The sequence below is a fragment of the Danaus plexippus genome, assembly GCF_018135715.1.
Source record: "Danaus plexippus chromosome 3 unlocalized genomic scaffold, MEX_DaPlex mxdp_25, whole genome shotgun sequence".
NCBI classification, from domain to species: Eukaryota; Metazoa; Arthropoda; class Insecta; order Lepidoptera; family Nymphalidae; genus Danaus; species Danaus plexippus.
This window is the reverse complement of record NW_026869844.1, coordinates 4,473,855-4,499,839: the sequence shown is the minus strand read 5'-3', so window position 1 is coordinate 4,499,839 and position 25,985 is coordinate 4,473,855. Positions and strand designations below refer to the sequence as shown.

Genomic DNA, 25,985 nt, shown 5'->3' with positions numbered 1-25,985 from the left:
TCTATAGGGTTAAGGAAATAAAACATAATTTATTACATCTTCTAGCAATAGACGATCTTTATTGAAATGAAATTGATGACTTTCACAATTCTTAATTAGTAGGTACCTAGTTGTTCTTTATCGAGTTGAATTTGCAATGTACTCGTAGATGTTCTGTACTTACTTTTACGTCTGCTTTGTGACAACTGTGAAATTTCACGAGTACTGCCAACGAGTGTCAAGGAAGGGAAGAAGCCTAAGGATTTCTATTTCTAAAGAATCGATACAAAGACCTTAGGGGTATAAAACTTGACTGAAGTTCACACTGGAACGAAGAGGATCCAGAGAGAGGTCCGGGTAGGGACGTTTAGAAACCAAACTCAGTAAATGTTTTCATATTAAAATCATTTAAGAGCCGTGATATTCAGATACATATGTAATGGGGTTTTTTATTTGATGTTTCAGCGTTTAGATTAACCTCATCATAATGAAATTATATTAACCGATCTTATGTAATAAACATGTGCAACAGGTACAAGTGTCCTTTATTGTGTTTAATATATTAGTATCTTGAAGATGCTATGTTTAGTTAATAGTTATTGAAAAATTATACGTTGGCTATATTTAAAGATGACTGCTATGCAAGTCTGATGAGGAAACTTACGGCTGTTTAAACTATGAACGAGATGATTTTTTTTACTTACGTGCATAACATTAAATGCGGATAGGAAGAGAGATGAACAGACGGAGAGGGGAGTTGAGGAAGTGTAGAGAGAGAAACAGGGGGAAAAGCGGACAGGAAGAGAGATGAACAGGTGGAGAGGGGAGTTGAGGAAGTGTAGAGAGGCGAACAGGCAGACTTTAAAATGGTAAAGAAGTTTTATGATTACCATGATTAAAATCTTGGGTAGGTCAAGCACCTAATGGTGTAGGTAACTGAACATTTTTAAAATGAGGATATTTAAAATATAATCCCTAAGAAAATGTCCATCACTTCCAAGGAAGGCCACCAAAGGATCCACCTTAATACTATCATTATAACATACAGGAGCTGAACGAACTAATGTGTGAATTAATACGGACAGTGGACGGGCTTGCTCCTCGACGGATATCTTTAAACTAGTGGACATCAAACTTTGGGCTATTTTTTAAATTTTAAAATGATTACTTTACAAATAACCTTTAGCAAAGTAATAGTACCAGTTTACTTAACACATAGAATTTTAATCGGCAAGTTTACGCTTATATCATCGATCTCTTCAAGTAGACCGTTGGAGACAACGAGCAGTGGCCGTGGTGCCGTCCCCTTTGAAGTCGTCGGAGGTCGTATTTGGGGAGCGGGCGAGGGTGAGGGCGAGGGCGAGGGCGGCGCGGGTTGCGTCAGCGCTGGGCGGCGCGGGCCGCGGGCTGCGTCCGAGTGAGCGAGGACTCGCGCGCCGTCCTCCGCCGCGCGCGCTCGCTGTCGCCGCTGTCCGCGACATGCGCGCCCCTCGCCTCCCTCTCCCCCCTCGCCTCCCTCGTGACCCTCGCCGCCAGCTCGCGCCGCCCTCGCCCTCGTGTTGCACCAGCCGCTGCGTGTCCCTGTCAGCGCTGCTCCATGGCTACCGCAAAGAACGACTACCAGTTCGGTGAGTGAACCTTCTCCTCTTCTTCGACAGGTCTCGCCCGTGTCGGTGCCTGAAACACTTGAAGATCAGTCTTCGAAGCTTCTCGTGGTCTGACCACCGATACATGTGATGAGGTTACGCGATCCTTGGGTTTTGTAATTGGTGAAGGTTGTATGTATAACATTGCATTTTCTTTGTTCGTGTGAGTAGGCGCCGTTTATTACTAACGAGTGGTTCAAGCTAGAGAGCGACACAATAGCTGCGGTCGGCTCCGTGAGATGTATAATGCGAGCGTCGAACACACACGACTGTTACTTTTATTGCTATTCGCTGAAACGTATTTCCTTCATGTGGAGCTGGTCATCAGAGTGTCTTCTGTCTTCCGCCGGTGGTTCCCCTTGTGTCCCGAGGGTGCGTTTCTTCTCGCGGGGAGCTCTCGCCGGGTGTGGAGCGCGAGCCTGTGTGTCTGTACACGCGGGAGTCGCAGCGCTTTATCATCCGCCGATTAGATAAAGCGAAATCGCTCATAGTCAGCGAGCGGCAGTAGAGAGCCGTGCGTGGCGGCCGCGAGCCGCGAGCCGCGCGCTGTTACGAGTTTCCTTGTTATTGTTAGCGAGTGTTGACCGTCGCCCCCGCAGCCCCGGAGCCCCGCCGGTGACCCCTTTCCTAGGCAGCCACCTGCGCCTCAGCCTCCACACTAGAACTCATAAACTTTTATAAGACTTCCGTCACCATGGCCGTGATTCTCTCTCCAGGACGCTGGTCGGCGCCGGCCGGGTGAGTTGTTCCACGTGACGAGTCTTGTGTTTTGTTCTGCAACGTAAACGCCTCTCCACTGAGCCGAGCGCGAGTGTTTCCGTCCGCCGCTGATAACGCCAGCCGCCATCACGTTGTAACAACGTTCGACGTTTTAATTCCAACCGAAACCACATTCGACCTCCCGACATGATCTAGTTTTTTCCATTAAAAGAATGATAATAATTTTATAAGTGGGAAGGTTCTGAAGCTGAAGTGTCTATGTATAAACTTATAAAAAGTGAGTCAATCTAGTGATAATATTACTATGTATCACTCGAAATTTTTGACTCTGATAAAAACAAACAAAATAATTAAAAGAAGTTTACAGAAACACCATTCCGCTCCTCTTCCTGTTAACTTGTCGCCGTCTTCTCTTCTGATTTCGATGTGGTTTGGTACTTAGTGACTTCCATATTATATATATATATAGGTTCTAAATAAACCTACCTTATACAATACCAACTTATTCAATAATATTTATTTAAGAACAATACAAAGTCACAAATAAATTATAAAAATAAATGAATAATTTTTGTTTCGACTAATTAATGTCCAATAAATGTTTCTCGGCCCAGCGTCTCTTGCTATTTTCCTTGGTAATCGACCCTATATTATACATACATATATATGTGTTCCTTGGACACAGTCGTGTGATGTTTGGTCTATGTTCGTGAATTTCTCACAGCGGATCATTTGGACGTCTTGATCATATTTCCCGGTATCCGCCGGGGTCACTCCTCTCCGGTTACATTTCATTCATGAGACGCATTCGAGACACTCTCCGATTCCGATTCATCTTATTTATTTGATTGAAGAAAAGGTAACACTATCATGTAGCTACTGTTTGGATATACGTGTAGGTCAAAAACATTGTCTTTGACAAAAGTCTATAGAGTATTTTATAGGAGGCGGTGACTGTTATAGTTATCTACGCATGTGAAAAGGTTTTGTCGGGGATATTTAAAGGATTCTGTAAAGTAAAATATAAAATGAAACAATGCAGCCGATAGATAAGTAACCATCGGCCGCTACCTTCTCGTATAATATAATTAACTATTTGAAATTGTCGTCTAGTTGTAAGTTGAAAGATGTAAAGCCGTCGACCTGATTCACGTTACCGTTGTTACACGGAGCGGGTCGCACGGGGCGAGGGGGGGCGAGGGGAGCGCGGTGACAGCGATAAGAGCGCCCGCTGCGCCCGCGCTGACCCCCACCGCACTACTCCCCCTCCCCACCACCACCACCCGACCCCCCCGGCCCCCGCAGACCCCAGGCATAGCTACACCTAACGACGTGGTTACTGTATAATATATGTAAGTCTATGCCCAAGTTCACAATAAAATACTGGAAGTCATAAAAAATAAAATAAAAGTGGGTAGGTACTACAACACAGTACCTGAATTTATTGTTACTTGAACATATCAACAAGCAGTATGTTGACTGTGGTTCAGACGTTTTAGTGACCTTGTAGTCACTAATTATTACTTGATACAACACACTGTACTCACATAAAGTGTGTTGAAATATTTCTCAATCGATGTATATGCGATGCTCCGAGCGTTCTACGTGACGCCGCGGCGAAGCCTCTCGCGATCACGAGGATTCCGGAGAAGAACGTGCGCATTACAAGTTTACGAGGAACGACGAACACCATCAGACAAGTTTACGAGGAACTTACATACACACATACAGACACATAGCGCGCGCCAGCTGGCTGAGCTGATAGGGTCATGCTATCTGTCTATGGAAGCTATCTGTCGCCTTGCTGAGGACTCGTCAGACAGAGATGAGACAGGTCAGTCCTGTTTCCGGGAGTTATAGGCGATCGTTTAATGTTTCAATAATATATATAAACGGTTCTGTGTATATAAATAGGTAAATAGATTACAGACCAGACGCCTCAATGAGATTGCATTCGTTAATCAAGAGCGGATAACATTACGGAGTCAGTTAGCGAAGGAGCCGTTAGACAAAATATAACGCGTTAATATATGACGGCTTGAATGACTCTTGATAAGTTTAAATTTAGTTTACTGAGTTATAACGAGAGACGTCTTCCAATACATAACTTTGAAAAGATATTTATACCATGAAAATGTTAAGTTCAAACGACGGACGTTATTATCGTCTGATAAACTGTGACTATAGTTTGATTGTTTCGGACTAGTGTCAACTCCAGACACTCCCTCACATTATTGACTCACATGTCCGAGGTGACTTAGAAGTGGAAATCTTTACATGTGTTTAACAAGAGATTGAACACATATAGTGAATTGAGAAGTAATCCCGATGAGTTCTTGTGATCATAAACTAACTTATTTTGTCCAAAGAACGTATTAGTTAATAAATATTTTGTGTCAATGAAAGTCACATAGCTGTTTCATTGTTTTTCAGACTAGTTTCTATTAACGTAACACTAATATTTTCTCAGTATCTTCCTAGTATACGCAACTTTCGCACACAAGCTATGTATTTAGTTATAGTTAACTCGTACCTAGTAGTTCACCTCGTCAGTGTGATCGCTTCCGTTTGACCGATTTCCTTTGACTTACTTTGAAAAGTTAGTACTGAACACATTTCTGTTCCAGATTATTCATTATAATAATGTAGGATACAGAGTGTATTGGTTAGAATCGAGTCTAATTTAAAGTCAGTGTCGTTCAGATATTAAAGACAAAGAAACGATCGATCTGTCTATAACTCGTTTGTCAACCATGGCTCATCGCGAACATATTAGGCGGCCGCCTTTTGAAATGAGAACCAACCTGGTCTGTTTCGGGCGCTAAGTTTATATTTGAGAATCAATGAGTGAGACCTATAAAAGAATATTGATGACATTCCTGCGGTTAAATTACAAAATACTTGGAGTCTCCTCGAGGGTTCTTCCTGATTGATGTATTTTTTTCAAATACGATTTCTCTAAAAGTACAACAGATAGAATCTTATAACAAATCCGTTTTCTTTAGATGCTGACATGTCACTGAGATGTTATTTGAGATATATTTTTCTAATTTTCCTATAAACATATTTTTCTGGTCTCCTTTCTTGTCCGGATTCTCTTTCCCAAACTCCCAATCCACACACTGTTTCCACAAGTAGCTCTTTCTTTATTTAAGCTCTTCCTTTATATTGAGCGTCTTCTGATGCTGGCTTGGAACTTCTACTAATATTTCGTATGTAGTATCGCATCATCTATTTTCAAAGTGTTTTTCCGAAGTTTGCTTCATTTAGAGAGAATTATTTTTTGAAGAAAGTCTTCACGTATTGTCTCATCGAACGCATCAATAAATAAAATTACTTTGTGAACATAATTAAAATATTAAGACGTCTCTAAAAACTTTCCATTGATAAACGATTGCTACGAGACTTGGTGTGATTAAAAAATATTTTGAATCAACGTCATCGAGAGCTCAAATGGTTACGTTTATTATTATTTATTATAATGATTCGAGTCGAGATTCTGTTCTGTAAGTTTTACATTTGTATTTCTCTGAAGCTAACAATCATCGATACTCTGCTTCTGTTCTGGAACGGTCTATGAAACACTAAAAATATAATAAAATTATCTGAATCGATAGATCCTCATCGATTAAACTAAGTTATCATTCGTTACATATCGATATAGTACGACTATTATCGATTAAACTAAGTTATCATTCGTTACATATCGATATATTATCGATCGATATGTATCGTATAGTAAAGATGAGTATTAGTGAAGGAGGGCGGCTGGAGAAACATCTCCCACAGCATCACGTTATCTGAGACGAGTTCCGTCGAGGAGTCGTTAAAAAGTAGCAGCGAGATAACGGTTTGTTTACGACGGGGTCGGAGGTTACGGCTTTACGTAACACGAACACTTTTGACATTTAAATTATATTTTTAATTAATCGTTTGAAAACATTCCTCTTAAAAAATATAATCAGAGGCGTATGTAATAAGAATCTCCGCCAGCGCCAGGGACTCGCCGAACGCCGCCGCGGCTCCTCTCACGAGGTGTCCTCGCCAGTCACCTCCGTTGGTATTTTTAAAGTCGTGTGTTGATCCGACTAATGTTCTAACTGTTTGAGCAACGTGTATTAATATATCATAGAGCAGTCCACTGCACCATATAGTACTTATAGTTCAGTAGGTACAGCGCCGAGGCCGAGTCCTACCGCAGTATTATATACATTATAACATGGCGACTGGTTATTAGCTCCGGCGCTGCAGCTCGCGGCGGGCGAAGGGGGGCAGAGAGTGGGGAGAGGGGGGGGCTACTTTACTGATAAACAGCGGGCGACCTCCGGCCCGAGCCTCTAAATATTAATATCTTATTTATTTGAACTGTCGACGTCCACATACACATACATACACATACACATACACAGGCTGGTGTGTCCCTATTCCTAGTCTAGTGTCCCGTGTCCCGTGTCCCGTGTCCCGTGTCCGTTCAATATCCATGTATGATGTAGATATATAAGTTAAGGAACGAGTATGACAGCAGTTATAATTTATATTTATCGTTTATTTAACCGCGTAGTTGATGATATTTAAAGTATAGTTATTAATGAAATTGGCAAATACATTACATTAAGCTATTATAAAACCGTTACATTCTTTGAGTTCGGTAATGATATTGGTCATTTAGGAACCCGTCCGAGCGCAGCGCCCCCTGACGACACAGACACGACACTAGCCAGTAACAAACGATACGATATGTACCCGGAGGACTTACACACAGCCTCGCTGACAATCTTAAAATTTTCTCTCACAGATTCAATAATTTCATCATATAATATTAAACTGACACAGAAATCTTTTGAGAACAAGCTTAACCATATTTTTGAACTATAGCTACCCAAGTATCTACCTCTTGTCCTCGACAAGGAGTTATTATTGTTTAGTTCAGAAATAGGTATTTATCAAGTTATAATCTCAGTTAATTCAAACCGGAACTCTAATGTTTTGAACTTATTTATTTATTAAGTTTGTAACATGTGGAATCGTCGATCATTCCCGGCGAAAGATAAATTGTAAGTGCGGTAACTGACGGCGTTTGGAATAATAGAAAAAAAATGTTGTTGTTGTATTAGTTACTGAGCTATCCACAAACAAATACTCTACAGACAAACAAAGAAAAAATATGCCTATTGATTTTATGTTTAAAACTCCACATAAATGTGTTTTAAATGTCTAGTCTACGAAACTTTGTCGATGATTTTATTTAAAGAAGTTTCATGCCTGAGATTTTATTATTTTAAATAACTCATTTGAGTTTCTTAACAACCAAGTCTATTCATTTTCAATTGTTTGGTTTTCATTTCTAATGTAGCCAAAATAGATTCACAACTACAACAAACATTCTTAACAATTTTCGCCATATTATTTAACATCTGTTGAGACTTTCCACAACTATCGTGTACTCCGGCTAATAATATGACAGTTGAAATTACAAAGACGGGGCCGTTCTCGAGATATAGCCACGAACAATTAAACTATACAGACATACAAAACGTATAAAACTTTTTACATTACAGAGATGACTGATGAGAGATGAAAATATGTACATATATCTGCTCATGTAGGTGGACCTCCCTCTTAGACCTCACTCTTACACCTCCCTCTTAGGTACGGAACACTGCCTTCATACTGGACCCATGTAGAATGACTTAATATTAAAAAGAGGCGGAATATAAAAAAATATCTTACAGTTTTGGATGCCACGGAAGGATATTTACCCCATCAACCACCACAGTTGTAACCCATCGATAACTTTTGGTTTTGTTTCATAAACAAACTCATTAAGTAATTTTTGACGAAAGCTCAAAAAATATGCAAAAAGAATGAAAATAGTTTATGTTAAGAGAAATGCGTGTTCACTCTCTTCATGAATATGTACTTGACATTTCTTCAGTGCTGATTCCCTGCCTCCACAACAATCCCGTTCCTTATAGAAGAACATCACAATTCCAAATGAGGTCTGTCTTTATGTTTAAAGGTCATACTGTTATCTTAGTGTATGTGAACGCGGGCGGATGTGGGCGGGCGGAGGGCTCGGGCCCCTTCCTCGGTCTTTACAAATTGTCGGAGACGGTCGAGGGTGAATAATGTTATAAATATTTGCGAGAAACTCGCCCTTTGTAATACTGTTTGAGCGTGGAGTCATTCCTGGCCGGTTAGTCATTACCAGCTGGAGATATGAGGGAGTAGGAGATCAGACTGAACCGGCAAGACGGAAAGTTATGTGAGGGGATCACTTATGGCACGGGATGACGACACATGTACACAATATACTAATAGACACTTATATACAATAACAATCTGTAATGATTTACTTAATTAAGCTGTCAATAATGTTCGAATATAAATATTAATTACAATAACTATAGAGTATAGAGTATAGACCACAAGCCAAGGCTCTAAAGATTTTTGAATGATGAAGGGACTAATACTAAATATGATGACTATTGAATTATACAATATTATGCTCCTGCATTTATTTGGCCTTTAAATAAACACAGCAAAACTAAAACAAATCAGACTTCACATTCTGGAGACTAATCCAGTACCTACATGAACACGTATAGTACATACATGTGTTCTTGGTTTTCTGTTGTGTTGTGTTGTGTTAAGACAAACAACATTAAAGAATTATTAAATGAGCTCATTATCAATATTTGTTTTAAAAATACATCGTTTATTGTAACAATAACTTATTAAAGTTCTATTTCGTTCGTTACTTCCTGTGTGTTTGTGAACCGCAAGCTAATTAACAAGTTATTCACGTTCTATATTTATGTTCGAGGTTCACAAAAAACCGTTAAAACTGAAAAGTCAAACTCATTGACGTATACATGTATTGAACATGAAAAAATCTATCCATCCATCTGCTTTGTTATCAACTTCCGACGGAAAGACAAACATGTCATAAGCCATTATTATTTGCCTTTCTAATGAAGCACAAAATTTCCTAATTAGTGTTTAATACCGAAGGGTCATTACGACAGCAGAATTATATCACGGATCAGGAGTTCTACAAATTTTGTTACTTTATAATTATTAGTTGGAGATAAATGCCAGTGATATTTCTGTGTCTCGCTTCGAAGTCGATCTCGGTACAAGACATAGTTTTGATATCGACAATATGTAGAAGGTAACCTGATAACAACAACGTGCTGAGTGTTCTCTCTGGTGCTCGGTCGACGCTTTTGGGCGAAACCCTTTAATAACAATATGCATTATTATAACCGATTAAAGTATTAAGGTGTCGTTGCCTGCGAGTTAGTCACCGCCAGGTAATCTTCAGAGTATATCTGAAGCCGGTTCCCACCGTCTTCCGCGAACAACTAATTAGTGTATTCTGGAGGTTAGCTCTGTTCCATTGATACAATTCAATGTATTCCCGAGAAACATTAACCCTTGAATGGGTCGCCGTCTTTAGCTTTACGCGTCTACTCGTTTCCGAAACCATTACATAATCTTATACGACATGTAGCCTGTAAATGTAAAAACGAAAATGGTAGAAAATTTTCACAACGATGAAACTACGTCAGGAATTTTAATGAATGAAGTGGATTCTATGTATGAGTCGATTAGAGAATATTACGAGTACATTTATCAGCGCAGTATCGGCGAGTTCATTGTTGCTTCGGTGATATGAGCAGACCGTGTCGGAACACTTCCGCGTTCTATCTTATCGTCGCCGAGGCAAGGACGAACACAATCGCTGGAGCTCACCTTACAGAGGTTACATCATGACGCTGCGCCTGGACCACCTGCATCAGGTCCACCATCATCTGGACCACTCCGAACACTTTTTGTTTCGTGTTTGACAACATTCGCCTCCGCGACATGTGCGACTCCATCCCGTTGGGGATCGAAGGCTTATTATTTTGTCATTGTTTTAAACAATTGTTATTTTATTTGACAGCTCGTTGTCGGATGTATGTTTGTGTATAGAGTTGTGGTCGGTCTAACGTAATCCGTGGTTTTAAACAAAGGCCGAGCTTTGTTGGGGTGCTGGTCGTATCAGACACTCGGGGTCGCTCGCGACGGGGCGTCCGCGCCCTCAGAGCTCTCACACTCTTTTTTTATTCGTGGGTTACTCGGAAATGAGAAAAACTGTCCGGGAGCAGATTTACAACATTCTCTGCTGCTAATGCGATAAAATTTATTGATTCCCGGGAGACGTTCGGGCGCAGGCGACCCGCGACTAACATGTTTATAGAGCACTCCTCGGTTCATGGAAATATTGTTCGACTAAAACAAAACTGATGACAGATATTATGATTATCTCCTGCGGATTTATTACTCTTTTTGCTCGTTTTGGGACAGCATTCGTATCTTATTTGTTTAGTTAACAAATCAACTGTCTCGGTAACCATATTAAATTTAAATAAATGGTTTCGTTTTTATAAACGGCCTGAACGATAGTAAAATATTTTTTTATTTCTTTCATCCTGATGTTGTTATCACGTGTCTGTTAAGACGCTGCCACAAGGCCACATCTCTTTAAACTAGTGCGGTTCCAGCTTCCTTTCTTCCAGGAGCCGCCCCTCCCCCCCCCCGTTCGCTCGCCTTGTTCTGATAACGCATCATTACGCTCAGCTGCACGTGCTCTCTGATACCGCTTATCTATGCTCGTATGCGATCAGCTGTGAATGAATTCTGCGTTAGTAAACGACGCATTGCTAACGAAGGGCGCTTATTGGAAACATATCTTTGAGTTTCATTTACTGAATAGATTCATTTTTGAAACAGTATTGAGTGCATAAAGTGAGCACAATATTGAGCGCTCGAGCGTTTAAAGCACACGTCTATTTTTTTAATATTTTCCACCCCTCATCCCTATATAATACGATCGTTCAAAATATCATGATCGCCAGTAGACTCTGCGTGACGTATTTTACATACATACAGTATATGGGTGGTGGTGGAGGTGGTAGGGGGAGTGTTCCCCGTCCCCGTGTCCCCTGGCCCCGTGTGAAGGGCTCCGAGGGAGGGTCGCGCGTCGTCCGTACTTCATCAGCGACCAGTCAGTCCCGAGGCAAGCGCCGACACGAGCGCACGCGCATCACTCGCTCACAGTTCGCACCTCGCGAGTCGCGGGTAGTGTTGTTCGTTAATGATAATGTTGCACGACGCGTGGCCCTCCGCCTGGCCGAAGACTGAGAACTTCGAATTGGATGCACTATTTGGAGAGGTGAACAACAACTGTATCAAAGGTACGTACTCCTCGCTTCATAACCTCCCCGTGCGTCCTCCGCACAATTGGCGCTCGCTATACGACGACACGCCGCCTCCATCGTATGGCATTAAATCGAAATAAACAAAAGTGCGGCTGTTACCGCTCCATAATGTGTTTAAAACCGCACTTTTGATTATTTAAATTTCCCATTAGTAGTTAGAATCGTGGCCTCAAGAACAACTCGATCACTGACTGAAGCCACCGGCGACCGCAGTCAGTCCAATTCGATCGTATAGTATCGCCGGAGTGCGACGGTCGTTTGTCGTAACATATCGAGAGTCGAGGCCAATGGGAGCTCCTCAGTGACGAATCCTCGTGTGTGTGTTCAGAGGGCGAGGCGGAGTGCGGCGCGGTGAGTGCGGCGAGCGCGGCCGGCGCGGACAGTCCGCCCCCGCCGTCTTTCGGCTACGCCCCCGGCGAGGAGCTGTCTCCGTCCCACTCGCGCAGCTACCAGGAGCTGCGGCCGGCGCCCGCGCACGCTCACCCGCACGCGACACACGCACGCGACATGCAGGCCTACGCGCACCTCGAGGAGAGCCTGTTCAAGCCGGCGGGGGGCTCCACGGACGGAGCCTACCTTCGCGGCCGCAGCCCCCGGCCGACGCCGTCCCCGGAGCGCCGGGAGGACTACCGCTCGCTTCACTACGAGACGTACGCGGGCGCTCCTCCACCGCCCCCGCCGCCCTACACGCACGAACACCATCATCACGTTGACGGGTGAGTAGTCTTATTGCCTGTTCCTATGTAACATAAGACAGCGGCCGACGTGGTCGCACTACACGTCGGCTCGATAACTTTGTAATACATTTTAAGAGACCATTTCAATCAATATTTCTAACGGAATACGATCTCCAGCGAGTATTACAACGAGTGCACGTCATTATGGGCCTATGGTAACGGGTTCCACTCGGTGTATGCTCTAATAATTCTGCGTCTCGTTTAACATAATTCATATAATATCTTTAAAAAAATATATACGTCAGACGCCTACTCGAAGATAGAAGGGAAGATTTATACTACCCAAAAGCAGTTCATCAGATGAAACGGTCTCCTCTTACTGACAATTATAATTTAATGAATTTCAATAGTAACGCGTGACTTCAATCACAAACGAGAGGGCAAAATATTAAAAGAAAACAAATAGTTATTTGTTGGAAGTAAAATAACATAAGTTTAATTAGCACTTCTTGGGAACATTGTCAGACTCGAACACAAGCGAGTCGACGGCTGTCATTATCTCTGTGTATTTACTTTGTACCTAATTATATTATAAAATTAGAATGTCATTTATTAAAACAAACACGAGTCTCAGTGAGCTGCGACGCGGTCGCTGTTTTCCTTCAAGTTTATTGTTGTTTTATTATTATACTAATAGTGTCAGACTTTATCCTCAACGCTTGGCCCTGTTTCAACACCGGCAATTGTAAGCTTCGTTTGATAGAAAGGACTAGTACCTGGATGAGAGGGGAGACTCTCAGGAAGATTCATTGTTGTGAGCAATTTAGAATTAATTTTGGTTTTTAACATAGATGGGCGTTAAAAAATTCGTCAACAATCAACGAAATAAACTTAAAGGCTGAGATAAGAGGGATCTGAATATAAAACGGAAGTTGACAAAAACTATGAGACGTTATTATATAATATGGTAAACTAAAGTTATGTAAGCTGATAGAAGATGAAGAAGACGTCATCACGTGTGACGGAACACACGGAGACAGAGACCAGAACATTTAGGACAGTGACGTTAAGGAACGGTCAGGAAGGGAGGGAATGCGACGGCCGCCTGAGAGTCAAATACAAAGAATTAAATCCTAATAATAATTTTTAATATCTCGTCTGGACTTCAAACTAGACTTCATTGATTTTCTACTAGTTCTTGTTGTACATAGTTTTCTATGTTTCATCATCTTTTCATTAAGAGCTGGTCCCTGACCGTTTACTTCCTGGCTGAAGGCACCACCACCAGGTTTCCAGCATCGTCAACATCCTTAAAGATGTCGCTCGTTCCCTAACCTCCGTCAGATCCAACTGTCCGTTCTTCATATATTGTGTGATGTGTGTGATGTGTGTCGTGTGTATGTTATCAGCCAGTACGTGCCGTGCCGTGTGTGTCGCAAGCCGCATTCCTCGCGTCTCCATCCCCACGTGCCGTTTCACCGAACACCAGGCAGTAGTTTTCCGTGAGGACGATATCGTCAGCTCCAGCGACACACACGGGGATACAATGCTCGCACCACACCTCTCAGACCGTCTCACTGTCAGCAAATATATCATCTCGATATGCTTGATGATAGAGAGATCCGTATCACGATACAGTACAAGCTGGTTACGACGCTGTTACCCGATCGCTCCTTCGAATGTAACACCCCTTCGAACTACTTCACTGTTGTAAAATCAACCAATAGTATGTAACGAGATCTGTGTACGTATGTGGGTGTGTATGTGTGTATGTATGTATGTATGTATGTATGTATGTATGTATGTATGTTGTGTATCGTAACTACTAAGTTACAACACAGAGTGTGCTCAGTCGCTCACCGCTTCAACGGCCCTAGCGATGACTGCTCACGACGATAATATTATGCGTCCGGAAACGAAGGGTAAAGTCAAAAGTCTGACTTACTTTTACATGTGATTCATTTATTGTTACAGCTTATACTACACGCCTATTCTATATATATATATATATATATATATATATATATATACGATTCCAGTTCTAGTGACTCGTAACAATTCGATTCAAACGATTCGATTCAAACAAAACAAATCGATTCCTATATTATAGTTCGGTTTCGTTCCCATAACACCGTCTGGGAGGTTTCCTTCTTCATTTAGTAATCTGTTCCGATGAGTCGGTCGTTTGTACATTTCGCTGGTCGTTTATTTAAAAATACTAATGTGGAGCACAATTTTGGTGTCGCGTTGTTATCGCGCAATTAGCGGAGTCACGCACACACAGACGCCCTCCCCTCTATACACGCAACACGCACACATGCTCACGACTCACTCGGTGTTTTGATGACTGCACACACACAGAGACAGCCCGCCCGTTAGTAATAATACGACCATTGTTTACAGAGCGACATTTATTTTTGTAATTTTATTGTCATTGGAACGTTATCATGTAGAACTGTTTCCGAACGTTTCACGGACAGCGGTCCATCGGAACTCACAGCAATACTCCTCCAATGTCTGAAGGCGTCTCGATATAAATCCTATAGAGATTTTCTTCACCGAATCCAATACAGGTTTTCTTTTGGTCAACGCTAATCAATGATTCACGATTCATGTTCAGTGAAACAATGATTCGTTTAATTCGTTTCTTAATATCTGAAGTTCGCTATCGACGGAGACATCGCGTTAGTTTTGGAAACGACTACGCGATATCTTTGTCTAGCGAGTGTGACAGGTGCCGTAGTCTGTTTGAGAGTGGATTTTATTTTTCATGTATATTATACATAGTATCTGTCGTGTCGATATATATTATGGATTAGTTTGCAAAAAAACATGTTTCCATCCAAAAACATCATAGCGGTGCTAGTGAAGAGACGGATCTCTGTCACTCTCAATCCCTCTATTCCTCGCAGATACAAACATGTTTAATGTGACCGGATGAATCACGATAATAGATCCCGTAAATGTGAAGATAATTATGTAATACTGATTAAATGAAAAGAAACATAAGGAGATAGGTTTTGATCAATACAAACTTATTTGCCACGTTTATAAAACACGTGCGTACGTTTAACATATCTATGTATACTGTACAGTCAGAAATGCGCAACAGAAAATTATATTTTGTCTCCAACAAGTATTTGGTGGTGGCGAACACTTCCCTCCACTTTTTGTTGACTACCCTTGGTAAAAGGAACACACTTCAGTATATTCGATTCGATTTTTCATTCTTAGTTTACGGGACTTGTTCATACAAAACCTTAGGATTTTTATAAATGAAATAGAAAAAAGTTTAGAAAACAAAAAACAAGTTTCATTATGGTTTACTTCTTATATTCTTACGATTTTTTAGTGAAGTCAAGTCTAGAGCAACCAAAAAACATACAGTAATAAAGTGACAAGATGTCAGCAGAAACAACAACCTGCCTGATAAGTATTCAATGAGATGGTTCGATGCAAGTAAGATGAGAACAAAATGAATGTGAATGTTCCGTCCTGTGCTATATGCAAGACAGTCTAAACATCAACCAGGTACAGGTAAAGCAGGTCGCGACGTCGAACTTCTAAGGACCCTCTTTTTGTCGCTCGTTAAATACATTTGTTTGTCAATATGGGGATTAATTTATAGCTAATGCGCTAAGACGCTGAGCAAACGGCCCGAGAGGGGAACAGTTTGTGCAAATAATGAGAAACGACTCGGAACAGCGGAAGATTGAAAAAAAAGGCTGTGTTTGTTAACACTAAAACAATACTCGCCTCGATGATAATATGAAAAGGCGACAAACATGATATATATGTATGTATGTATGTCCGCAAGTCGTGTCAGAATATTATTTGTATTGGGACTGCATCTACACCCATCGAGTCGCGTCCTAGGGTCGGCCTCTATGTGATATCATCGAAAAATATCATATTTAATAAACCAGTGTAAAATTAGACACTGAAAGTTTTGTGACATCTCTTTCATCTGTCATAAAGATAAAATCAAAACCTTAATAACGTAATATATATAATAGTTATTTTTTTCTTAATGTTAAGTAAAAAATATTTCATTTGTGACTAGTTTGCTTACTATTTTTAATCACCTGCAGATCCGTTCATCGCAGATGTAATTTGTGAGATCTCGTCATAAGACAAAATTTTCCTCGATTTAATTAATTCTAAAACATACACAAAGCCTGTTGTTCCTTAACTGAAAATACAAGGAAAAACGTGCTAATTATGAAATGATTGTTTGTTTATTGCTATGGTAACAGTTACATGTCTAACGTACAACATCTATGATCAGTGATAATTATCTCCGTGTAGGGGAAGGAAGTATCTACGCTCTTTAAGAATCCGAGCCAGGTGAGGCGCTAGCGTCGTGTTTACTTTTGAAGAGCTCAGTTTTTTGTCATCTCGAAGGCGCTATTTTACACGTTTTAAGAGCCGTTCGTTTCTAAATTTGTACTTTTTATTTTCGGTCCGTGTCGAGTGACAACTTAAGTGTCTCAAATGAGTTATTTGTATAGGCTCTTAACGTTGGGTCCGGGGAAGAGCAAAGTGAGTCTACTAAAAATGACGCGCGCACAATTACACACAAAGACCTGCAAGCGATATGACAGTTGAGAACTATTTAATTGCTGGCGACGATGTAAATTGCTTTAACAGTCTGCGGAAGGGGTGGGGATGGGGGTAGTTAGGTCCTCTGAAATTTCGTTTATGGAACAACGCGACGGGTCAGTGACACTGTTATTAGTGTAACAATAGAAAAGGGTAATTACTGTGACCGTCCGTGTGACACGTGCTGGAGGATACAAGGATGGCTTCAGTTCACCGGAGCGTCTTGCTGCGGGTCCCTTCACCTCGCAGGAGACGCGCACGTGCCACATTAACGGCTGCGGGTGTCGTCCTCGCTCTCCCGACATTACCTGTATTTGGCGTTCTCACTTTTCATGTAACGCTAGTGACTAGGATGCGGGTTCGACTGAGGGTACCATTCGAATCATATATCTTCTTCAAGTATATCTAATACTTACTAAGCTTCGGTTCTCGATGTGCTGATAGCGAACAAAACGCTAACGACGTACGTTATCTTACAATTTCAGTTCATCGACAAAGTTATTTTCATTTATAAGAGAATAAAGTTAACGACCGACGATCTCCTAGTCGGCTGTAAAATAAAGTAACTGCTTAGCGAATTTTACTCATTAGCATTGGTGCTTTGTAAATAAAAACATCCGCTTTACTTTCAGTAACTTTAATATCGGTCATAATTTAATAGAAACGAAACGCCAATCTAAACAGAAGGGTTTCGATCTTCGGTAATGACTAAGGAGTATTACACTATTAAAATACACGTTAATGTATGCAAGCGGGACGAGGGCGCCGGAGCTGGAGGGGGGGGGGAGGGGAGAGGAGAGGAGAGGAGCCAGAGATAACTGGCACTTCCGAAACTACATGTTCCAGACCACTAGACGTGCGCTTCTTGTACTTAAACATAGCATTACAAATATTATTTGTAGATGACATTACTTAGTGTATAATATGTAAACATATAACATTTTAATATTTTGCTCTTTAAGAATCAGATGTGTTTTACATGATTACATTTCAAACACAACAATATTATTTTTATTTTATAACTTTGTCTGCGAGAGTATTCCTTATTTTTCTAAATGTGAGACATATTTTTTTTATTTTCGTAAACGTCTATAATTAATTTTTTTGCAGATGTTTTAGGATGATCAGTCTTTCAGTGTCTCTTCATAGAAGACTTTCCTTTACAAATACATAAATTATCAAGGCCATATTTGTTTTCAATACACCTTTGTATCTCTTTAAGCCAATTTACAGCATTCAGTTAAATCGATGCCACAGTTAACGTAACGCCTTCCACCGAACACGACGAGTGTTACGTGGGTTGATTTAGATCAATATTATGTTATTTAAATCTTTCTCTACAGACGACCTGTTATTTTATGAAAACATTAGTTTTTCTCATTTCACCTTAACATATTGTAGGTGCTCGCTCTCTCTAGGCCATACTTCGTCAAAGCCTAATCACTATTTATTTCCTAGTTACCAAACTCGTTGTTACCGAGTAGGCTTTGTTTATGAGTCATTACGTACACGCTGACTCCGAACACGGTTCGGGTCGGATAGCCTATTTTGCATTTCGAACTTTGTGTTTTGTCAACGTGAATCATCTCATCCTATGAATGATGTGCGGAACTCGGAAGCTTTTATGATGGATATCTGTTGCAAAATATACAACCTTAAAACGTCCACTGGTATCACGTTTCATACGAGATATGAGGTACATGATCGTACAACTCAGCGTTAAAGAGTATTTTCTTCGTTTTAAGTTTGTTGAGTATGCTCTAAGGAGGGCGCGTCATTTGTAACTGTGTATGTTTCAGTGGGGGAGGAGGAGGTGGTAGTAACTCCGTGTACTCGCGGTGCTCCTACCCTACCTCCAGCTCGCCGTACTTCAACGGAGACAACATCGGACAGACGCAGCTGTGGAGCTCCAGCGCCGGTAACCATCACTGATACATCTCAGCTCAATGTAGATTAGCAATTAGCATTGAAACTCAATTATTAGCATTCCTCAGATGCACCTCCGCCACCACTTTAGTGACATTTCTCAGTCTACTGCCAAGCTATAGTCAGGATTATGTAACGTGTTTACGTATGATACAGGGGGTTCTCCCAACTATGGCGGAACTGGTGTGATGGAGGAGTACAGCGAGGCTGGCGAGGCGGAGTCTCCGGGTGCTCTGCCCGCCTTCAGCCGGTTCGCTCCGGCCTTCGCCGCCGTCACATCGCGGCCGTCCATCGTGTATGGTGCCAACACGCTCGCCTCCAACGCCTATGGACAATCTGTAAGAACTGTACACATCCAGCCATGTGCCAGATATAATAAAGTATGTAACATCGAGCCGCGGCTAAATGAACGAGACCCAAAGGTCGATTTCGGTGAAATAATTCTTGAAATTATTAAAAACGAGTTCGTTTAACATATTTTTAGTATAATTAAAGAGATACTTAGTATTCGACACGCAGCAGTCGTTACAACGCCGAGCAATATGTCACCGATAACAAGTCCGTGATCATCGAAGCTTGACTTTCCTAACTATTACAATAAAACGTACGACGCTTTCAGTGACTACGAAACGGTCCGATGTAGGGTACATGATTATTAAAACACTGCTTCTCCAGTGTCTTTTTAGAACAGTCAAGAGACTATATTAGACGCAATTTACATATGTAAGCCACGCTATTATATGTAAAGCTCTTAAACTATGTTAAAATAAGAACTAAGCGTTTGAAACTTTGTTTAACAACTAAAGAATTCTAAGATATATAGATCCCGTGACTCACGACGGGATTCTCAAAAGATTTAACAAATATTGCACAAAAGTTGGATGTAAGCAGATAAGTATTCGAAAGAATATAATAGTATTAGGGTAACAATACTCAATAGATAACTTCTTTTTGTGTTCATAAAAGATTAATGGGCACGTCATCAACTCGAGAAATAGTTAAGGAGTAATTAGTTAATGATATCAATAAACCACTACGATGATGATGATGTGATGATGGAATGGTTCCAGGACATGTGGGGTCTCAACGGTGGACGACGAAATCACCTCTCCGCAGCCGCCAGCCTCTCAGCGAGTGAGTATAAGATGTGATGTTGTATTAGGAGGTTTCATTATTTAAATAATAAGTTAATATTGAAGAGATGTACTATACATTATATAATATTTTAACTTTAACATGTTGTACGCTGTGTTGCGAAACATCTGACACATTTAGCACGTAAGTAGGCACTCAATACTGGCATAGCTGCAGTACGAGAGCGAAAACTTCGAGCATGTCATAAACGGAGCAGTAATTACTAAATATTTAGAAACATAACTTTAGCTCGGCACTCCGTTGTCGGCACACGTACTGACGTTTGAGTATTCAATATCGAGCGCTGAACATTGAGTCCTCGCTCTTTGTAAATAAAACACTTCAAAAACTTTGTAGGTACACAGAAAAAGTAACAGGAGTGGTGTCATTACTGTAGTTAACAATAAAAATAGAAAAAAACGACACGACAACGGCAGCGAGAGATGTCTCCGATAAAATAATACTATAACACACAAAACGATCAATAGAGCGATATTCCAAATGCGCCGATAACAAGCGTACATAGTGGCTGTGTGCGTGTGTGCGTGTGTGCGTGTATGATATAACTTTTGGGAGAGGTCAGACCGCGATAGCCCGCCTCCGCCGCTGTCAGAACATATTATTAATACGGTCTTAAAGCTCCAGCAGCCGGTGATAAGTGATCGCAGCTCTTCATTGTCTACTAAAGACTGTGTGACGCGACGTCGCTGAAACAGATTTTTTCACATTTACTTCACAGCCACTTGAACCTTCGTCAGTTCTCGCAGCGGCCGAATGGGTTTTATTACAGTTTTGTCACCCATTAAATAATGAATGGCTTTTCTTTGAAAGGTTTCTCTAGTGTTCGAGTGATTTAATAAACATTTAAAATCTTTTTTGCAACTTAAGCGACGAATTCATAACCGTAATAAAAACATTTACCAAATATGTTTGTTTTGGTGATAGAGAGACTTCTCGTTTTATTACCAACTCATATATCATTAGATTACGAACTCGACATTAGGGTTGCTCACTTCATTAAACTGTCAGTCAGTTGTGGACCGTCAGTACGAGAACAAATTCCTGTATGTAAAGATCATCATCTTATATATATAGATGTCCATAGCAAGTATCCCGTCAACGGTCGAGGCTCGGGCCGGCTCATCTTCGTTGTCCTTGACGTGTGTCCGCGTCGTCTGTCTTTGTTTACGTAGGTCGCAGGTCGCAGGTCCCGACAAAAAACGATGTCATGTCACTAAATAAACTCGTTCCCTTTAAGCGCATTAAAATCGCATTCCATATAAGGCATCGGATAAGGCACGTGCCGCACGCAAACATCTCCGGCAAACGTCCGGTGACCACTTTACGAGACCCTCTACATAGGCACACTCTCGCCACACGGGACACTGTGTCGTCAAACATTGAGGCCATGTGGACATGAAGTTTAAAAACTAAAAAAATATACTGATAAACATAAAAGTAACCCCAGTGCGGTTCTTAGTCCCACGGAACTGTGGACATTATATTGTTTCTATAATATCGATGCTTTTTTAATACAATAGAAGATTTTAATTATTTTTTGTTCGTAACCCAATAATTATTCTGCCTGTTGTAACATATTTATTTGTTGGTTGCATTTTTATCCGCAATTACGTCTTCTAAATGATAAGTCAGCATAAGTTAGCCATTTGTCAGCGTGTCGTTATCGTGGAGACAGAGCCGGAGTGGACAGTCCTCGTTAGGATACAATAAACATCATTAGGGCGAGTTTGGACCATGACGTCACTTCCTACCATCTATTCTAGATAACTGAGAAGGATTCCACTAATAGAGACCATGGAATTGAAACATTTGAAAAAATAAAATGTAATCATTGACTCTGTTAGTTCTTTAAGCCAATAACTAATGAGGAATACAATGACTACTTTACATAAATAATATTAAGTAGCATGAATCATTAACAAAGTAACGTCTTTTTGTGGAACGGTGTTCTTCGTTCCTAAATTTCCTAAAACTCGTATAGTGTTTATGTTTGTATAATAATCAGCGTCATATCTAAACTTCCCACAGGACATTTGATACAATCACAATCCGAGCGCACATGGCTCTCCTCTCGTCGTTTATAGCGAGCGATGATGCTCATAAAACATTACCCCAGACGTGGAGTAACGTGACACGCGCCTGACCCGGAGCCAGAACATGCGCAATATATACACGGCATTTGAATTTATACTAATAAGTGAATTAAAATAAAAATCAACTCTGTAACTTCCGGGGACTTAAGTCTCTCAGCTTACAAAGGAAACTGTTACGAAGGCTTCCTCGACATACATACGCATACTCGCACCGTAACGTAATAATATTTACAAGTCTCCGATACGAGGCTCGTAACAATAGCACATTATAATGGAACACGAAACTATGGCGCATTCTCGTAAGTAGTGTATTTCCCAGTAGAGCGGCGAGTACGGCGAGTACGACTGACCCGGAGACACAATAGCATGGATTTAGTCACGAGCGGGTCGCGAGGCACGCGCGACGGCAGGACGCCGACTCAGCGCTCTTTGACGGACCTGACTCACCAAACGGCCGTTGTGGCCATTGTCAAGGTTCACGAGGTTCGACGATCGGCTGCGACTTTGCTGACGGAGCTTTAAATTGTCGTATTTATCGAATCAATTAACAAAAAAAAAAACAATTCGTCGTAACGTATATCTTCTAGACGCAAAATGATTGACTTGTTTATAAAATTATATGATAGCATCGAACTCTGATGACATGCTCGCTGAGTTTCGCGAGCTTGCTATCGCTCGCTGTGATTAATAAATCGGACGCTCGGTGCCAACGGAATTGCGCGGAGGGCCGCGGGCTAGTGAGCTAGGCTTCAGGTGTGAGCTAATGGTGTGTTGCGCAGTCGACATGGCGGAGGTATTCACGGAGGGCAGAGAGTGCGTGAACTGCGGCGCCATCGACACGCCGCTGTGGCGACGAGACGGCACCGGACACTACCTGTGCAACGCTTGCGGTCTCTACACCAAGATGAACGGCATGAACCGGCCGCTGAAGCCCCCGCGGCGGCTGGTACGTCAGCGGCACGCGGCGCAGGCGCCGGCGCCCGCTCCCGACGTACGCAGCCTCGCCCTCACGACCTCCGCTCGACCGACCCTCCCCCTCCACCACCCCGCGACCCTCGCCCTCCCCGCGCCCGCGAGGAATCCGCGCCCGAGCGTCCGCCTCGCGCGCTCCGTAGCGTGACGGTGACGATGACGCTTGACTGTTGGTTGCAGTGGCCGCAGAGGGGGCCCCGCCGGGCGCGGATTTCTACAAGGGCTTCCAGTTTAATGGCGTCGCGATGCACGCCTTGCCCGCGCCCTCGCCCATCTGTGCGCCCGCGCTCGCCGTCTCCACTCCCCCTGACTACAAACAGAAGAAAGGGGTACGTCCGCCCCTCCCGAACCCCCGATCCCTAGAGCCCTCCATGCACCCGACAGAACTCTCGTTCGTGCGAGTGATATCTCTGAACAACCCCTGTCTGTCTCTTTCTTGTGTTGAGTCTATTTATGTCGACTCCTCCTTCCTTCTTGTTACCCGTCGTAGTGTTCATCCTTGATATCCCAATGACCTGTTTTCATTAAATCCCATATCAATCATAATCACTTCATCATCAATTAACATTGAGATTATTCAAATGCTTGCATTTTGCTATTCCATTTTCAAAACCATAAATATATTCGATAAAGCATCATATTGAGTATAAGATGTTTTTATAGTAAGAAATTTTATAGTGACTGTTCCTGAGAGCTTCATTATATGTACCTGCTCAACAAAAGCTAATATGTTGTAAAGGAATAGTACATACAGTCATAAAATTTCATACTATGAAAACTGTAACATGCTTGCCATTGCTGAATTCAACTTACAATTGTAAACGTACACGGAACTAAGTTGACGTGGTGTGTTCAGATGGGTACGAAGCGGCAGGGAGTGTGTTCTAACTGTGAGACCACCATCACTACTTTATGGCGTCGGAATCCGCTCGGGGAGAACGTGTGCAACGCTTGCGGGTTGTACTTCAAACTGCACGGCATCAACCGCCCGAAGAACATGAAGAAGGATTCGATCCAGGTACGACTCAGGGACGCGACCACCGAAGCTAGATATGTTTAAGACGAGTATTGTACATGTCCAAATAATTTTCAGACGAGAAAGCGAAAATCTAAGAACAATACGAAAACGGAGCGCAATATAAGTAAAACCACCGTTCGCTCGACTCTCAACGTAGGGACGACGGAGTTAGAGAACATATGTGAGTACAGACTGAAGACAGGAAACGAGCCGTTGAAGTCCTTAAGTTAAAGGGAGAGACTGACATGTGTGTGTATCGTTTCAGTGGATATAGGCGCCTCGTCGAGCGGTGCTCGCGGCCGTTCGCTGGGGTACTACGTGCAGCCGCACACTGTGAAACTGGAGGAGCCCGCGCCAGCCCACGCGCACCAGCAGCAGCAACAACACCAGCAACACCAACAGCAGCAGCAGGCCTACTACGACGACGAGTACCGCCGCGTCGAGCCCCAGGAGCGCCTCGAGCGGCCGACTGTGGTGTCGCTCGGCAGCTGAGCGCACCCGCAGCCGCCGCAGCCTTGAGAATCTCAGTCGAATAAGATTAGTTAATGTAGTGTAGCGAGAGTGAGAGCCGAGGAGTTGCTAGTTGACCAAATATACGCCACCCGCCGGGAGGCTGTTCCTGACAAATTTATATATAAAGAATAAATATATGAGTACAAGCATTTATAGAAAATTATTTAAAGCAAAATATTTAGAACGCTCCGGAGCCTGCGTTCGGATTGTAGCAGTGAAGTTGAGTGAGTGAGTGAGGCGGTGGAGTGCTCGGGCTCGACGAAAGACTCCCCACACTCGGGCGGGGTCGGTCGGACGGACGCACTCGGACACTCCCTCGGCTGACCATTTCTGTTACCAAATAATAATATATAGATCATATAACACTGTGCCTCGGTCTACCCGAAGTTTTACATTCCTATGTATACATATATATATAACGTTACTTTATGTACGTCATACAGCCTATGTATCGTATAGGTCAGAGCACCGCAGAGGCTGCACGAACCAGACTGTACTACATAATATATTTTTATGTTATCACTTAAGCTCCATGACTTGTAAGTGCATTCCACGAATTTATAAGTTAAGATACGAATAAGTTTTATCAAAGAATTGTTTGTTACACGTTGTGTTATGTGTTTGTTGTATATAATGCGAGTCGCAGCCGTGTCGCCGCTGTGGGCCGGTGGGCCGAGGGAGGGATCGCATCCAAATAATAATCGAATCTCATGAAATTATTCTTTCATTGTATAATAAGCGAAACTCTCTCTGGTCTGCGAGGGTCGAGAGGCCCCCAGGCCCCCACACCCCCAGGGACGCACCCGCCCGGCTAGCGTCATGTCTCCGTCTCTTATATATGTATAATAAAATGATGGACTTCTGACACCGAATATACAAGTATCGAGTCCACGGGGTATCAGCTGATGCTGGGAGACGGGCGAGGCGAGGCGGCCGTCTTGGCCCAGAACTCGCTCCTCTCGACGGAGATCTGAGGCCTCTCTAATGTGCTACAAGCCGAATATATATTTTATATATGATTATATTATAGAAATATGAATAAATATTTTATCGTTATGTTAATTAGTTCGACATGTTAAAGATATAAACTAATTTTATTGTGAATACTTTGCTCACGGAGGAAGTGTGTGTGTGGCGGTGAGCGTTCCTCTCATAATAATAAACAAATGGTACGGGACACGCGACCTGCGCCGCGTCTCTTGTATCTTGTAAATATAATATAACATAAGAATACTATCAAAGTACACTTTTAATAAACCAAACTATTGATAATGTTGTCGGCATTTTTATTATATCCGATCGTCGCTAGCGGTGTTTCCCTACCTTGATACCTTGCACTGTAAACACGTACGAGTATGTACGCTTGTTAATATTATAAGTGTTCAGTCGTAATGACCAACGAGCGACCTCTATCT

The 25,985-nt window shown here is 42.1% G+C and overlaps 1 protein-coding gene across 6 annotated transcripts; it reads left to right on the top strand.

The window, feature by feature from the left end:
* Positions 1 to 1,300: 1,300 nt before the first annotated feature.
* Positions 1,301 to 25,845, top strand: LOC116769777 (transcription factor BCFI-like). 6 transcript variants are annotated; one of them, XM_032661074.2, is made up of 10 exons: positions 2,139 to 2,363; positions 11,286 to 11,590; positions 11,943 to 12,330; positions 18,693 to 18,811; positions 18,976 to 19,157; positions 19,890 to 19,953; positions 22,847 to 23,013; positions 23,896 to 24,057; positions 24,133 to 24,238; positions 24,323 to 25,845. In XM_032661074.2, exons 2-10 carry the CDS (start codon positions 11,491 to 11,493, stop codon positions 24,547 to 24,549), a joined length of 1,515 nt encoding a protein of 504 aa, XP_032516965.1. In that variant the 5' UTR covers positions 2,139 to 2,363; positions 11,286 to 11,490; the 3' UTR covers positions 24,550 to 25,845. The 6 variants fall into 6 exon arrangements, with proteins under 6 accessions (XP_032517118.1, XP_032516965.1, XP_032516891.1 ...); XM_032661000.2 differs by having other exon boundaries at positions 22,847 to 23,058; XM_032661144.2 differs by lacking the exon at positions 22,847 to 23,013 and adding an exon at positions 23,220 to 23,368 and having other exon boundaries at positions 2,140 to 2,363.
* The last annotated feature ends 140 nt before the right edge of the window (positions 25,846 to 25,985 follow it).

Bases quoted from the DNA above. Each gene is read 5' to 3' on its own strand.
- LOC116769777 (XM_032661000.2), top strand. From the start codon at position 11,491: ATGATAATGTTGCACGACGCGTGGCCCTCCGCCTGGCCGAAGACTGAG. The intron at 11,591-11,942 runs GTACGTACTCCT...GTGTGTGTTCAG, and splicing joins GAACAACAACTGTATCAAAG to AGGGCGAGGCGGAGTGCGGC. The intron at 19,158-19,889 runs GTAAGAACTGTA...GAATGGTTCCAG, and splicing joins CCAACGCCTATGGACAATCT to GACATGTGGGGTCTCAACGG.